Source organism: Hyperolius riggenbachi, chromosome 10 (assembly GCF_040937935.1).
Source record: "Hyperolius riggenbachi isolate aHypRig1 chromosome 10, aHypRig1.pri, whole genome shotgun sequence".
In the NCBI taxonomy this organism is placed as follows: domain Eukaryota; kingdom Metazoa; phylum Chordata; class Amphibia; order Anura; family Hyperoliidae; genus Hyperolius; species Hyperolius riggenbachi.
Window position 1 is genome coordinate 275,462,168 of NC_090655.1, and position 18,064 is coordinate 275,480,231.

At 47.1% G+C, this 18,064-nt stretch overlaps 1 protein-coding gene across 1 annotated transcript in view; it reads right to left on the bottom strand.

Moving 5' to 3' along the window:
• The window catches only part of LOC137537221 (uncharacterized), a 256,733-nt gene that overhangs the window by 67,174 nt on the left and 171,495 nt on the right, over positions 1-18,064 (bottom strand). The window contains 4 exon segments of the mRNA XM_068259321.1: positions 10,459-11,838; positions 14,302-14,656; positions 14,769-14,866; positions 15,548-15,587. Of these exon segments, the coding sequence (XP_068115422.1) occupies positions 10,459-11,838; positions 14,302-14,656; positions 14,769-14,866; positions 15,548-15,587 (1,873 nt within the window).

Sequence of the window (18,064 nt, forward strand, 5' to 3'; positions counted from 1 at the left end):
ATAGACCACGGTGTGTAGCACTTGCGGATTACGCATACTGTAGTAGGCATGTGGAAGAAGGTATGCATAGGACTTGCACCTGAACAGTACGCGAGCCATAGTGGTTGCACGTAACAGGATACGCAGGCGATGGGAGGGGCACCTGGTGATGTCAGACGCCACGCTCATCTGATAGAGGAGCTCAGTAATGGTGCAGTATACCGGCCTCCCTGCACCCCCAGAATACCTCTGATGATGTGAAGCCCTCACAAAACGGCTGTAAGGGAGAGGGGAGCGCTCTCTATCGGGGCCTCCTCTGTTTTTACCATCCTGAAGAAATAACAACTTTTTGGTGAATATACACTGGTGCCCTCCCTGGACTTCTTTCTGAACCAAATTGTATGCTGTATACGGCGGAGGCACAGTGTGACTGGATCCAAGCTGTGGACATTTCACATGGTCTGGTTTGGATGCTGAGTGCTGGTCCTTTCTGCTATAACTACCACACTTTGAATAAAAAACCAAAGAACATATTGGGGCTGCTCTCCAGGTTGCACACCCCAGCCCTTACAGATGTGTTAATTACACAGGGGCCAGCAGGGGCCCTAACCATAATAAACACCTTACCTGGCTATAATATTGGGTGGCTAATGATGCTTACACCCACATGTACTAGGCCCACATCATCACTCCATTATTGGGGCAATGACAGGGAGCCTCTTCTGTATATAACATGGCCAGTGGAGCCACGATAGAGCCTGTATTAGGCTAGGATCACAGTTTTATACAGACACTTGCATCTCACGTTAATCCCTCCATATCTCTCCATTCTCTTCTGGCCGTGCTCCTCCTCCCAGCAGCTCCTCCTCCCAGAAGCTCCTCCTCCCAGCAGCTGACAGACTGGTAGCCGGGACATGGAAGTACTCTCCTCCTTCCTCCATTACTAAGCTTATGGAAAGTGTCCTGGAATCAGGTGACTGGACGGGTGACAGCTCGGATGTAGAATAAAGGAAGGAGCAAATCATTGCTGGTGTGCTCTGAAAATGTTCATTGTACTTTTGACCCCAATGCACTTTCACCACTTCAGTAGTGTGAGCACAGTGTGCTGTGTGTGTACAATATCATTCTGCTCATTATTGTGTATTTACACAGTGCTGACATCTTCTGCAGTACATAATATATTTATTTACATATGTATATAGTCACAGCACCAACTATCCCTCAGTCCTCAGAGGAAATAACAATGAGAGATGGCCCGAACTGTTCACCGGCGAACAGTATTCTGCGAACTTCTGCTGTTCGCATTCGCCACGAACAGGAAACATTTGGCGTTTTGACCCGCCCCCTATATACAGTATCATCAATGAGCTAAACTTTGACACCTCACAGTCAGCAGACATATGGCAGCCAATCAGCTAGCACCCCCTCCTGGACCTCCCAAACCCCTATCAAAAAGCAGTTGTGGTGGCCATATTGGATTCATTCTCAGCTGGCTGCTAGTGAGAGCAGGGTCAGACTTGCTGCAGATAGGTAGGGAAAGCATTAGCTAGGCCTGCGTTCTTGTTCCTCACTTGCAGTGAAAGCACCCCAAACAGTCCATTTGAGGGCTAGCACATCAGTCTCGGCTGTGTGCACAAATCTGCTACTTTAGTTGCCTCAGTTGTCATTGCACACACAGAATCACTCCAGAGCATTATTATCTCACTGTATTCTGATGGTACTATTGCATTTCTCTGTGTGCGATGCTCCACAGCCCACTGACACTCAGAGCTGTGTGCACACTACTGCTGTTGCTACATTAACTTCCAGACACTGTACCACTTCTGTGTATTATTATTTCACTGTATTCTGATAGTACTATTGCATTCCTCTGTGTGAGACACACCACAGCCCACTGACACCCAGAGCTGTGCACAATGTGATTTCTGCCCTTTAGGGATTAAAACTAGGGGTGCTCACCAGATTCCGCGGAATTCCGATTTCTGCAATTCCGATCGGAAATTCCGTTTTTTCGCATCGGAATGCAATTGCTATAGCGCTAAACGAAAATTCCGGAATTGCTATACGGAATTCCGTCGGAACGCAGATTTTTTAAGGCAATCAGAAGGAAGACCCTAGACAACAGGATTTCTGCACCAATTAGAGTCTTAACAAAAACCAACCAATCCTACGTTAGCAACCAGCTCCCTAGCTACCTATATAAGAGAGGTGTGCAGTCACAAAGCTTGTGGGTTTCAGTCTGGTGTTGGAGAGAGAGGAGAGACAGACCCATATTAGTTGTTTTAACATAAAACAAAAGTCTTTTTAAAGACTGTATATTAAACAAAAGTCTTTTTAAAGACTGGGAGAGAATTAGATTGAGTGTGAGCTATTAGTAGTAGTAGCTAGGTGTATTTGTGAGAGAGTGACAGTAGATTGTTAGTTTGAGTGATAGATTGTAGTGTAGTGTATTAGTTGTTGCTGTGTGGAGAGGGTTAGACAGAGCCAGCCAGGCCGCAGGCTAAGTGTTTGACAGAGTGAGAGTGAGTTAGGTGATTGATTAGTTGAGTGTAGTGCAAGTTTTTTTAAGTTCATTTTTTTTCTTTATTTTGTTTTTCTGATTTATTTTCTTTATTTCACCCCCTTATTTTGTGATCTGCTCTGTCGCTAATACCCCTTCCCCAATAAAGTTTGTGGCCCCAAAACAATGGAGCGAGAGCAGCAGCAATTTCCTGCCACTCCTAAAAGAAAATGGAGTGATGGTGGTGTTGGTGGATCACGTCAAGTGCGTGATCAGGTTGAGGGTGGCAGCAGCAGCAGGAAGAATTCCCCCCCCCCGGTCAGAGATGTCTTCTTTGTGTTCGCACCCAGGAAAATTTTGACAGAGCAGCAGGCGAAGAGAGTTGTCGATTATTTAGATCAGGAACCCTCTACCCAGTCTGAGGGACTTGAAGCTAGTTGCAGCAGCACCAGTAGTGGCCAGGTTCCTCATGACCAGAACCCGACCACAACTGCTTCTCTTGATGAGGTTGCTTCCTCCCAGTACTCCCCTCCAGAAGTAAAGCACACCTACATTGCTGAGAGATATGTGGAGAGGGATTAGGAGGAGGCATTAGAAGAGACCATGGGACCAAGCTCCCAAGAAGTGATGGGTTCTGCGGTGACAGAAATGGCCCCTGTGTTTTCTTCATCCAGTGTCACCAGTCAACATCACCACCAGTCAACTAAAGAGGTGTTTGGTGGCCAGGTGGAGGGTCCAGAAGAGTCACTTATGGGTTCCAGTGCTTTGGTTGAACTGGATGATATTTTGGATGATGAGGCGGCTGATCCAATGTGGTCACCATCTGGTGGGTTAGGCACTAGCAGGCGTGAGCAGCTTGGAGAAACAGAGCAGACGGTTGGCCACCAGCCTGCAAGTGCTTTCCCGTCTGTCAGTACCAACCACCAGTCCAATGCTGAGCATCGAGGTGCCAGAGCAGGTCGCACCACTGTTCCACATGCACGCATGTCCCCTGCCTGGAATTTTTTTACTGTTCTTGAAGAGGATGAATCCAGGGCAGTCTGTTCTGTGTGCCCTAAATTGGTGAGCAGAGGCAAATCAGGCAGCGGGTTTGGCACTTTAGGGCTGATAAGCCATCTGCGCAACCACCACAGACAGCAGTTCGAATAAGTAAAAAATGACAATAAGATGGGTGGAGGAAAAGCAGCAGCAACAGGCCCCTCCTCTTCTTTTTCTACTCGTCCTGTCCCTATCCAACCTGCTCAGTCCCATTATACTTCAAATCCCTCTGCATGCCAGGCTGGAAGAGGGCTCCAGACCTTGGCAAGCACCTCATCATCACCCTTGTTGGTTTCCTCTGAGTCACCAGTGTTCCAGCGTCCGGCCTCTGTGCCAGAAATGTTGCAGAGGAAGCGGATGCTCCCTGCAAGTGATCTGTTTGTAATGAAAAATAATGCACTCCTGGCAAGGCTGTTGGGCCAACAGCTGCTGCCCTACCAGTTTGTGGACTGTGCCCCCTTCCGCAGACTGATGAACAATGTTGCTCCACAATGGCGGATCCCCAGCTGCCATTATTTTGCCAGGAATGCTATCCCTGCCCTTCACCGGCACATTTTGGAGTGTGTCGGCCGGTCTATGGATCACGCTGTCGGTAGCAAGCTGCACTTCATTATGGATGGCTGGAGCAGCAGGCATGGGCAAGGAAAGTATGTAACTTTTACCGCCTATTGGGTCACCCTCCATGGTGCTGCTGAGGAGGGTGCAAGATCTGGGGCATCTTAGCTGGTGGTGCCGCCATGTGGGTTGAAGGGGAGGCCTGTTCTACTTCCCTCTGCTACCTGTTCTGTCCAAGGCCAGTCCGCCGTTGCTGAGCCTCCCAGCAAGTGGTCCCGCTCCTACACTAGTCTGCAGCACCATCGATGCCAAGCAGTGCTGAAACTTGTATCCATGGACGAGAACAGGCAAACCGGATCTGTAATCCTTGCAGCCTACAGGATCAGATTCGGCAGTGGCTGACCCCCCCCCGAAAACTGGACACAGGCGTAGTGGTGTCTGATAATGGTGCCAACATGCTGACCGCCATTTTGGAAGGTGGCTACACTCACTTACCTTGCTTGGCCCATGTCTTAAACCTTGTAGTCCAGAACTTTTGATGGGTTGAAGGACGCTGTACCCACATCCGTCGCTCCGCAACTGCCACCACGGCCATGAAACTGCTGCAGCGCCGCCATAGCCTGCCGCAGCACAGGCTTCTTTCTGATTGTCCGATGCAGTGGATCTCCACCCTCCACAGGCTGGAGAGGTTGTGGGAGCAGCGCATGGCGGTCAGGCTATACCTGTCTCAGATATCTTCTACCAAAATAGGGCCACTGGACTACATTACTGGGGAACAGTGGCAGCTGATTGGACATGTGTGCAAAGTGTTGGAGCCGTTTGAGCTGGCAACAAAAGTGGTCAGTGAGGAGCACTGCAGCATATCAGAGGTGCTCCCTCTTGTCTTCATGCTGGACAAGGCTCTTGACAAAGTGCTCGGACAGGGGGAGGAAGCCCTACTAAACAGTGGTCAGTCAAGTGGGGGAGTGAGTGAGCATGCTCCAGTCCTGGATGAGGAGGCAGAGCTTGTGGAAGCGGAAGAGCCCATTGTCCGGGGGTGGGAAGAAAATTCTGATGTGGAGTTGGAGCATGACGATAGTTCAGACAGCCAGGAAGAGGTGATAAATGGCAGACATCTCTTCCCTATGGCTGCACATATGCTCCAGTGCCTCCATAAGGACCCCCGGATGTGGGTGTCCACCAACTTAGATCCCCAATGCAAGGGGAAAATGCGGCAGTTCATACCCCCCTCCCAAGCAGACCCCAGGATGAGCCACATCTGGGATGCCCTTCTTCGTTGGGTAGAAGATGCGTTTCCTGCACCTGTATCCCGGGCCCAAGCTACCAAGCCTAGTAGTCATCACAATCAGCAAAGGTCTGGTGGTCCCACTCCCAGCAGCAGCACCAATAGCCAATCTGTGAACCTGCTGAGTACGCTGAAGAAATTTTATCAGCCAATGCCAGATACTCCTTCTAGCAGCAGCACCACCAGCGGACTGGCCCGTATGGTGAATGATTACTTGGGGTCGGCCAGAGCTCCAGACAATATGGAGAGAAATGATGACCCCCATGGAGTATTGGACAAAACAACTGGATACATAGCCTGAACTCGCTCAGTATGCACTGGAGGTTCTTGCATGCCCCGCCGCCAATTTTCTTTCTGAGCGACAATGTGGACATAGAAACGGTCATAAAAATGAACGAGTCATGGATCAGTGACAATTACAAGGCCCCTCTCACTGATTCATAAGATAATGAGTCCAATACAATAAGAAGATATGACTACAATAATTGGCCTACGACAACTCCTGCTGCTCCAAAAAAAAAAATGTTAATGACTGCCGTGGAACCACCTCTAGGTCCCATGGCCTACGACAACTCCTGCTGCTCCAAACAAAAATTGTAATGATTGCCGTGGAACTACCTTTAGGTCCCATGGCCTACGACAACTCCTGCTGCTCCCAAAAAAAAAAAAAAAATGACCAGTGGAACAGCCACTAGATCCCATGGCCTACGATGTTTAAAAAACGAGGTTTCAAATGAGATTACTGAAATTGTACTGCCGAACGCGGAATTGCGTGAAATACCGCTGGAATGTAACGGTTACGGAATTTTCGTTCTGACGGAATTTTGGATTTCCTTGGAATCGGAAATTTCACTTTCTGATCATCCCTAGTAGCCGGGACATGGAAGTCCTCCTTCCACCATTACTGAGCTTATGGAAAGTGTCCTGGAATCAGGTGACTGGATGGGTGACAGCTCGGATGTAGAATAATGGGAGGAGCAAATCATTTCTGGTGTGCTCTCAAGATTTTCATTGTACTTTTGACTCCAATGCATTTGCCTCATGTTCCCATTGTAGTCTTTATATTAATTTTTCAGATGGAGGGGGATAACGCAGGTAACAAAAACAGATTAGGTGATTGTCCCTCTAATTACGGTTAGGCACCAGCAATCATCTGAGGAGACGGCACTTACTCCTGTATCAGCTGGACCTTCACACAGCTGCAGCTGTATACACAGACCAGAGACACTCTGAGGCCATTAGAGATGTATTGCCTAGGTCACAATGCACTGCTCAGCCTTGGTTACAGAAGCAGCAGAACATACATCAGCTCTAAATTGCTATGTCAAGCGACTACCATTCTCCCCTACCTATAAACTACAGCTACATCTTATATACAGAAAACTCTCCAGCATAACAAGTGATAAGTAAGCACATCCCACTATAGGTGGGCTGTGGGTGTGTGAGAGCTGACAATCACATCCAGAGCTTTCTATTGGCTTCCATGAGAATGTGATGGGCAGCATACCTACTACACAAGTCCAGGAACTCTGGGCCATAATTGGAGTTCTTCCGGATTCTGGGAAACTTCTGTTTATTTTCATGCTGTGATTTGTTTACACTTCTGGTCCCTGACAGTGCCGGGCTGTCTGTAGATTTGAGAAGATAAAGCTCCATGGCCTTCCACAAAGCATGATGTACTAGAATGATCAGACTTATGTTTCTTTAGAATAAATCTTAAGGGAGAACTCTGAATATAGTTTTCTGAGGGATTTACATGACAAGATCCCCGCAGATTCTTACAATCCCCCCGAGAAAACATATGCAGAATTCTTACCTATGCTTGTATTTATATTTAACCTTTAAGCTCTACCTTAGACAGTCCATATGAGTGTTTTTTCTTTGTTATGTTTCACCTTTCCATGCTCACACACTCTTCCTTAATTAGGTGTTTGTGCACCGGGGGAGAGAGAGAAATAGAGCAAGACCTCTCTGCCTCCTTTATCTTGGCTTTCTGTGATGCCCTAACTGGTACAACAGCTGCACCAAGGCTGCCAGAGAAGCCCTGCAGCGAGCTGTAAAAACTGCAGAAGTTATTATCGGCACTGAACTACCATCACTGGGAACTCTTGTGCAGTAAAACCCCCATTATCCAGCACTGACGGGGATTGCCAAATGCCGGATAAGTGTAGTTTCTGGTTGCTGAGAGTCAATGTCAAAAATAGGCTTAGCTAATAAAAAAAAATAAAAAAAACAGTACTATACCCCACACTATATACCAAACTGAGTATTAATGTTGAAATACAGTAATTTAAAACAAATTAATACAAAAGGCAGACTTACCTTAATGTAACAGAGGATTATTACTGCATAAAGAACTGTAAAACTAGATTTATGCATCCTGCAAAGTCAGGATTTGTCCTTCTGGTTGCTGAGACTTCAGGATAACTGTATAAGACTCGCTGTATGAGAAGGGCCAAAAACATTATCAAGGACAATGCTCCCCCCAGAAATGCCTTGTATGAGCTCCTTCCATCAGGTAGACGTTTGCATCAATCTGCATACACACAAACAGACTGAAAACCAGCTTTTTCCCATCTGCCATAAACTTGTTAAACTCTGAATCTTAACTAAAATAATGAACTATGTACAAATTGTTTAAATATTTGAAATATCTGGCATACTTGTATAATTCATCCTTTTCTACCTTTGTTACTATCACTATGTGGTTTATTCTTTAACCTTACTTTAACTTAAGGGGCGCTCCCTGTTTGATTGGCCTTTGACAGGCAGCATATTGGGCCAATCAAAGTGCTGGGATGTCATCCTGTGAAGCCAGGGGCTCAGGGCGGGTTCAGTGGCACCCGTTAAGCAAATGGAGCATGCGTAAGTTAGCAATACCGCAGCATAGAGTGCACTGGAGATTTTTACCTCGCGCTCCTGTCTTTAAGCTGCGCTGCTTTAGCATTGGCAACAGATAGACATTGGCAGACAAAACCAAGAACAATAGTCAAGTAGTGTAGGTGGAAAACATTTACAGCATGAGGGTAATAATACACCTGGGCAGGAGTTATTGCACTACAGAGGTGCAAGGAGGGTGATCCAGCCTTGCGGTGTTTGGAGGACCGGAGCGAGCGCAGGGGAGTCTCTGCTTTCTGAGGGGTAGAATTACCACAGGAGGGCGGGCTCAGCGGGGAAAGGAAAAAGTTCCGCAGGAGGGTGGGCTCAGCAGGGGAGGGATAGAGTTCAGCAGGAGGGCGGGCTCAGCAGGGGAGTTATAGATTTCAGCAGGAGGGCGGGCTCAGCAGGGGAGGGAAAGAGTTCAGCAGGAGGGCGGGCTCAGCAGGGTAGGGATAGAGTTCAGCAGGAGGGCGGGCTCAGCAGGGGAGGGATAGAGTTCAGCAGGAGGGTGGGCTCAGCAGGGGAGGGATAGAGTTCAGGAGGAGGAGGGTGGGCTCAGCAGGGGAGGGATAGAGTTCAGGAGGAGGAGGGCGGGCTCAGCGGGGAAAAGAAAAAGATCAGCAGGAGGACAGGCTCAGCAGGGGATGGATAGAGTTCAGGAGGAGGGCGGATTGAGCAGGGGAGGGATAGAGTTCAGCAGGAGGAATGCCTGAAGGTGCTGCTATGCATGTTTGTTGTAGAAGAGATGGTCTTATAATGGCGGCCCTTGACCTCATTCTCGCCGTGTGGAGATCGGGAGTTGGCAGGGATGATCCAATGATCTTTTCCCCAGTGCTAATCACTCTTTGGATGAATGGGAGCTTCTAATATCCCCACATCTGCAGCTCACAGCAGGTAAATAACAATGTTATATAGAACTTTCCTGGAGTCTCACATTCTTATTTTCACTTTAAGGGGTTGTATCCTGACTCTGAATTATGCACAGCAGTGAAATCAGAGTGATATAACCGCCCTGGTGGTAATCCCAACCGGTGCTCGGGCTCTGCTTTGTGAACTGAGAATGGTAAACCCGAGCTCAGGTCAGGCTGGCAAAAACAGCCGCATGATCAGTGTTCCTGGGTCCCGTGCACTAGCAGCGCTGCACAGCAGTACCCAGGCTTCTCTCCCCGGCTGTCTCCCTTCACTCTACCTTCTCCCTTGTCTGTCTTCGGGCGAAACAGGATCCCCATGTCCCCACTATTGTTCCAGGGACCCAGCGGCAAATCAGTGCGGTGGTGGCGGCGTGACATCGACGGGGCGCGGGACTGATTTCAAAGCGGAGCTAAACTTATTTTCTTTTACAAAAAAAAGTGGTGTGTGTGTGTTGCTGCCTCCATCAACCTCAGCCAGGATTTTGATTACTCTCTGCCTGCCCTGACCTCTGCCTGGATTTGACTACTCTCTGCCTGCCCTGACCTCTGCCTGGATTTGATCACTCTCTGCCTGCCCTGACCTCTGCCTGGATTTGATCACTCTCTGCCTGCCTCATTTGTACAGTTTCACAATTTTTTACATTTATTCATCAATTTCATTAATTCAACAAATTTGTGTTCTAGTCTTTTATTTATATGCAGAAGGTCTACCAGGCTTTTATTCTGACATATTTTGGTGAGTTATGACTTAAGTATTGGAGGCCTAAAATACTTGAAAAAAATGTACCGCTCATAATTCCAGAGAGGAATGCACCGCCAGAGAGTTTAAAATATGGTTTATTCAGCTTCCAGCAAAAACAAATATTGATAATTTCAGCACTCTTGTGTTATCAGGAGTGTTTGTTCAGCCAGATAAAAGTGTTTTGGCTTTTATTTACTCTTTAGGAGAGCTATGGCTGCATATGACTGCAGATCCTGCCTCATTTGTATAGATAAAGCACCTGGTTTATTAACCCTTACATCGGAAAATAAAAAAGTGAACACAAACCAAGGTCTAACTAGGCTCAGTACTATATGTACCCATATTTATCTCATCGTGTCACTTCAGTTCAGGGACTTTAACACTTTATAACCCAATGCACTGAGTAGCGTGAAAAAATCCTCAGCATTCTGTGTATATATGGTAAAAAAAAGAAGAAAAAACAAAACAATGTGCATCAGAACATTTGTGGCCAATACCTTTTACACACTCAACACAAGTGTCTGATAAGCAGTGACTTATGCCAAAAAACATTTGCTACATTAAGCACAGAAATAGGGCTTCTCACCAGATTGAGATCTCTCATGATTGAGAAGAATCGATTTCCTCACAAAACATTTCCCACACTCAGCACATGAATAGGGCTTCTCACCAGTGTGAGATCTCCCATGATTAAGAAGAATCGATTTCCTCACAAAACATTTCCCACACTAAGCACATGAAAAAGGCTTCTCACCAGTATGAGATCTCTCATGATAGTCAAGACTTGATTTATGACCAAACCATTTCCCACACTCAGCACATGAATAGGGCTTCTCACCAGTATGAGATCTCTCATGTGTGATAAGATGTGATTTACTCACAAAACATTTCCCACACTCAGCACAAGGATAGGGCTTCTCACCAGTATGAGATCTCTCATGTGTAACAAGAATTGATTTCTGAGTAAAACATTTCCCACACTCAGCACATGAATAGGGCTTCTCGCCAGTGTGAGATCTCTCATGAAAGACAAGACTTATTTTAAGCCCAAAACATTTTCCACACTCAGCACATGAATAGGGCTTCTCACCAGTGTGAGATCTCTCATGGCTGACAAGATTTGATTTTCTCACAAAACATTTCCCACACTCAGCACATGAATAGGGCTTCTCACCAGTGTGAGATCTCCCATGATTAAGAAGAGTCGATTTCCTCACAAAACATTTCCCACACTCAGCACATGAAAAAGGCTTCTCACCAGTATGAGATCTCTCATGATTGTCAAGACTTGATTTATGACCAAACCATTTCCCACACTCAGCACATGAATAGGGCTTCTCACCAGTATGAGATCTCTCATGTGTGATAAGATGTGATTTACTCACAAAACATTTCCCACACTCAGCACAAGAATAGGGCTTCTCCCCAGTATGAGATCTCTCATGTGTGACAAGAATTGATTTCTGAGTAAAACATTTTCCACATTCAGCACATGAATAGGGCTTCTCGCCAGTGTGAGATCTCTCATGAAAGACAAGACTTATTTTATGCCCAAAACATTTTCCACACTCAGCACATGAATAGGGCTTCTCACCAGTGTGAGATCTCTCATGTGTGACAAGACTGGATTTCAGAGTAAAACATTTCCCACACCCAGCACATGAATAGGGCTTCTCACCAGTGTGAGATCTCTCATGTCTGACAAGATTTGATTTAAGAACAAAACATTTCCCACATGTGGAACAGGAATAAGTTCCTCCAGCAGGGGGAGAGCTGTGCTGGGTATGAGGCCCCTCAGGGTTAGACAGATGAGGGGAGTCTGGGGGAATATTTGGGGTAACCAGGATATCTGCAGGAGACTCTTGTCCAGTGACATCATCATCCGTTGTACAGTCTGTGGATACAGAGAGACGAGTCTCTGAGAGGTTCCTGATGTCGGGACTCCGCCCTGCAAATAGAGAAACATCATCACTTCCTGTTAGAGAATTCTGAGGGGAGGAGCAATTATCATTAGGGATGAAAGGAAAGAGGATGGTCGGCACTGCTGTACAACTTCCTTTATTTGGCAATGTGCAGACAAGTAGGCTGTGTGTTACATCATCACCTCACAGTCCATAAGAAGAGACTAAACACGTACCGGTGCTGGGGGTGGATAATGGTGGGTGCTGGTTGCTGGGAGCCTGACGGCAGTTTCACACACAAGCGCTTCTTCGGAGGCTATGCAAGGGGGCGGGGCTATATCTGCTCTAGTTGGAGAAAGTGCTTTACTGTAATAGTAACCTGCAATCCAGGATTACAGTGTGGGGAGGTCAGGGAGAGCGAGGCCAAACAACACGGCCGCTATTCCTAATGGAATTACAAGTCCTGCTGCAGCAGCTAATTATACAAGCCACTAACATAATATCCCATGATGAATATAGGTCAGGCCATGCAGAGCAGAGAATCTGGCTGACCTCGTCCTCATATACAACAAGGACTGCCTGATTAGGGGAAGCTGGGGTTAGGAAGGTTTAAAAGTTAACTTAATATTTCCTCTGTGCACGCTACACGCGCTAGTGGCAGCATAGTGTGCGTTACTTAGCAACGGCCGCTGCCTTGACTTGCCACGCGGTAGAGATGTATTGCTCCCGCGATCCTTCACTATAGCGGCTGCTACGTAATGTGCACAGAGGAAATAAGTTGCGCTGCTCTATTAGCGCTTGTAACAGTACTTTAGTCGCGCTGTTTGGCAGCTCTATAGTTCATGAATCAACCCCATTGTGTTTTATAGCATGTAAATAGTAACTGTTGAACTGAACTAAAAGAGGAGAGAGTCAGGAATAGATACGGCACCTATTTTGCTGAACTTCTGAGACACAATCTCCTCCCCAGTTCTCCTTGAATGTCGCTGTTGCCCATCCTCTAATGGCCAATCTCTGTTTCTTGTAAATTATAACTTTTAAACCTTCCTAACCCCGGCTTCCCCTAATAGCTAACAGCGCTATAGCCAGTCAATCAACCCCAATGGCCACAACTCATTAAGATCATTCTGGTGATAATAAGGAAAGTGGAAACATCACCAACACATCGATCTGAATTTAAGTGTTAATTCACTAAAGAAGCTTGCCTTATTAACATGTAGTGATAAGCTTTCAAAGTGAGAGTCCTTACGTTTTCACCTTTGTAGTTATTCTCATATGCAGTAGGTAGGAAGGGGAGGAGCCCACAGGAAAGATGTAGCCCCACCCCCTGCTGCCGGGACGATTACAGCAAGGCTGGGTAGGACAGCAAGGGAAGGAGAGAGAGAGAGAGAGAGAGAGAGAGACTGTGGCTGTGCAGCTAGGTCTGTGTTTGTTTCTGTGTGCGAGTGTGTGTATATCTATATATGCTTGGTGTCTCCCTCCCTCCCTCTGTCTATGATGCTGAGCATGTTTACTAAGCTTCCTTCTGAGTGGAATCTGTCCTGTTAAACCTCTGTATGGTCTTGGCCACCGTGCTGCAGCTCAGTGTCAGAGTGTTGGCAATATTTTTATAGCCTAGGCTATCTTTATGTGGAGCAACAATTACTATTAAGCTCCTCAGAGAGTTCTCTGCCATGAGGAGTCATGCTGAGCTTCCAGTGACCAGTATGAGGGAGTGTGAGAGCGATAACACCAAATGTACCACACCTGCTCCCCATTCACACCTGAGCAGGGATGATCCCCAACCTGAATCAAATGAGGTTTAAATAGCACAGGTGTGCGGCGGGGATAGAATGGGTTATTTACCCATAATTCCACCGTCCACATTGCATTCCAAAGAGGCTGCAAGTGTCCTATTAGTCACGTTGCAAGCCTCACTGCACGCACTTCCTCCTTCAAGATTCAGGTCGGTGATCATCCCAGCACCTGAGACCTTGTAACACTAACCAGTCACATGACCTCAGGGAGGGAAAGGGCCTGAACCAATTCCCTTCCTCTTCTAAGTTCTCTCCTAGGACATCATTTTCCATCTGATTAAAATAACTTCTCAACACTCAAATGGAAAAGTACTGTATTAATTGTTTTGTTGCTTAAAAGGCCATCTATTGATAAGATATGAAAATATCACCAAGAAGAAAACTTAGGAAATAAGTGAATTGGATTGGGCCCTGAAATGTCTAATTGAGTAGAATTTTGACATTTGTCACTTAGGGGTGTCCTCACTTTTGTTGCCAGCGGATTAGACATTAATGGCTGTGTGTTGAGTTATGTTGGTGGGACAGCAAACTTACACCATTATACAAGCTGTACACTGACTGCTTTACATTGTATCAAAGGGTAGATTCATGACACTGTGGTAATATTACCACACATACTGAGAGGAAGATGATCTATACTGTGTCCAGTAGGGACATATTTGTTACTCAGTTTAATAAGGATATATACTGTAATATCTAATTTTTATTACTCACCAATTCTCATCTCTGCAATAATGTCTTCCTCCTTAGATACTCTCATCACGTCCCCCTCCTCCATACACTGCTGACCACTCCTCACATACACCTCTTTACTTGTCCCCCTCAGGTCACCCTCCTCCATAGACTGCGGATCACTCCTCACATACGTCTCCTCTTCTTCCTTTTTTATTGTCCCCATCATGTCACCCTCCTCCATAGACTGCTGATCACTCCTCACATACGTCTCTTCTTCTTCCTTTTTTATTGTCCCAATCATGTCACCCTCCTCCATAGTCTGCTGATCACTCCTCACATAAATTTCACATTCTTCCTCTTTAACCACAGCATTTGCTTGTATCAGTTCTCCATCCTAATTGCACAAAATAAGAAGCACTTTATAATGTGACCACAGATAACAGCATAGACCACAGGAAACAATGCCACATAGTTTGTGGTCTCTAATGACACTCAGTTCCACCTACCTGATAATGGCGGGGGGTGGTGGGATCTTCCTGTAGACAATCCTGGGAATAAAGAGGACCTGTACACCTCTCTGGTGGGTTTCTGTTACTGGATACACCTGTAGGAAACACACACACTGACTGAATACTATGGGCACAAATTAAGCATTAGCACGTAGAAAAGTAAAATTTACGTACTAGTGAAGTAAATTACAGACTTGAGCAGTGAATACCTCAAAAAATGTCAATTCACTAAGATTAAAGCATTTGGTAAAACAAATAAAAAGTTAAATACTTTTAAGACCTAGCTGGACCTGTCAATAACTAGAAATCAGCATGTGGTAAAATTGACACACAGGAGAGAAAGCCAATAGGAAGAGCCACCTGGTCCTGCTACTCACCTCATTTGATCAGATGCACCGTCGGGTGGGAAATCAGAAAGAAAAACAAAATACAAGAGCAGCAGCACTTGACAGTCAGGTTATTGGGCCAAAGTGCAGGAATATCGTACTTTGAAGATACTGGACCTGCCAGGCTCTGGGCGGGCTCAGTGGAGAGCTCATTAAGTGTAACAAAGCGCTCTTTAAACTATCTGGGCCAAGCAAAATCTAACTGCACACGCTATGGCTGCATATTGTGCGCAGAGGATAACATTCGCTGCTGTTATTGAGCTGCACTGCTGTAGCAATGCAGCTTAGTGAATCAACCCCTTGATCTGTTTGTGTTCATCAGATGAGGGGATCTAGGAGGACCCCAAGTACTGCTTCCTCCATTACAAGTAATAAACAATCTCCTCTTACCAGGTGATGTGAGGGGCGGCTGATTCTCCATCATGGTGTCCTTCTATATACTGTCCTATATACTGCCACTCCTGCATAGAGAAATAAACAGGTTATACTGGGAAAGAAATGGTATTACTGGGGAGGGGGGACATTACATACTGGAGGATAATGGCAATTTTGGGGGACACAGGGAGGATATGGCTATACTGGGGAAGAAATGGTATTACTGGGGAGGGGGGACATTACATACTGGAGGATAATGGCAATTCTGGGGGACACAGGGAGGACATGGCTATACTGGGGAAGAAATGGTATTACTGGGGAAGGGGGGCATTACATACTGGAGGATAATGGCAATTCTGGGGTACACAGGGGGGACATGGCTATACTGGGGAAGAAATGGTATTACTGGGGTGGGAGACATTAGATACTGGAGGATAATGGCAATGCTGGGAAACACAAGGGGGGGGGGGGGATGGCTATACTGGTTAAGAAATGGCATTACTGGGGTGGGGGACATTACATGCTGGGGGATAATGGTAAGGCTGGGGGACACAGGGCGGACATGGCTATACTGGGAAAGAAATGGCATTACTGGGGTGGGGGGACATTACATACTGGGGGATAATGGCAATGCTGGGGGACACAGGGGGGTACATGGCTATACTGGGGGAGAAATGGCATTACTGAGGTGGGGGACATTACATACTGGAGGATAATGGCAATGCTGGGGGACACAGGGGGACATGGCTATACTGGGGGAGAAATGGCATTACTGGGGTGGGGGACATTACATACTGGAGGATAATGGCAATGCTGGTGGACACAGGGGGACATAGCTATACTGGGGAAGAAATGACATTACTGGGGTGGGGGACATTACATACTGGAGGATAATGACAATGCTGGGGGACACAGGGGGGACATGGATGTACTGGGGGAGAAATGGCATTACTGTAGTGGGGAACGTTACATACTGGAGGATAATGGCAATGCTGGGAGACACAGGGGAACATGGCTATACTGGGGGAGAAATGGCATTACTGGGGTGGGGACATTACATACTGGAGGATAATGGCAATGCTGGGGAACACAAGGGGGGGGGGATGGCTATACTGGTTAAGAAATGGCATTACTGGGGTGGGGGACATTACATGCTGGGGGATAATGGTAATGCTGGGGGACACAGGGCGGACATGGCTATACTGGGGGAGAAATGGCATTACTGAGGTGGGGGACATTACATACTGGAGGATAATGGCAATGCTGGGGGACACCGGAGGACATGGATATACTGGGGGGACATTACATACTGGAGGATAATGGCAATGCTGGGGGACACAGGGGGGGGGGGGCATGGCTATACTGGGGGAGAAATGGCATTGCTGGGGTGGGGGACATTACATACTGGAGGATAATGGCAATGCTGGGGGACACAGGGGGGACATGGCTATACTGGGGAAGAAATGGCATTACTGGGGTGGGGGACATTACATACTGGGGGATAATGGCAATGCTGGGGGACACAGGGGGGGGGGGAATGGCTATACTGCAAAATAAATGGCATTACTGGGGTGGGGGACATTACATACTGGAGGATAATGGCAATGCTGGGGGACACAGGGAGGACATGGCTATACTGGGGGAGAAATGGCATTACTGGGGTGGGGGACATTACATACTGGAGGATAATGGTAATGCTGGGGACACAGGGGGACATGGCTATACTGGGGGAGAAATGACATTACTGGGGTGGGGGACATTACATACTGGAGGATAATGGCAATGCTGGGGGACACAGGGGACACATGGCTATACTGGGGGAGAAATGGCATTACTGGGGTGGGGGACATTACATACTGGAGGATAATGGCAATGCTGGGGGACACAGGGGACACATGGCTATACTGGGGGAGAAATGGCATTACTGGGGTGGGGGACATTACATACTGGAGGATAATGGCAATGCTGGGGGACACAGGGAGGTAATGGCTATACTGGGGAAGAAATGGTATTACTGGGGTGGGGGGACACTACATACTGGGGGATAATGGCAATGCTGGGGGACACAGGGGGACATGGCTATACTGGGGGAGAAATGGCATTACTGGGGTGGGGGACATTACATACTGGAGGATAATGGCAATGCTGGGGGACACAGGGGGGGCATGGCTATACTGGGGGAGAAATGGCATTACTGGGGTGGGGGACATTACATACTGGGGGATAATGGTAATGCTGGTGGACACAGGGGGACATGGCTATACTGGGGGAGAAATGACATTACTGGGGTGGGGGACATTACATACTGGAGGATAATGGTAATGCTGGTGGACACAGGGGGACATGGCTATACTGGGGGAGAAATGGCATTACTGGGGTGGGGGACATTACATACTGGAGGATAATGGCAATGCTGGGGGACACAGGGGGGACATGGCTATACTGGGGGAGGAATGGCATTACTGGGGTGGGGGACATTACATACTGGAGGATAATGGCAATGCTGGGGGACACAGGGGGGGCATGGCTATA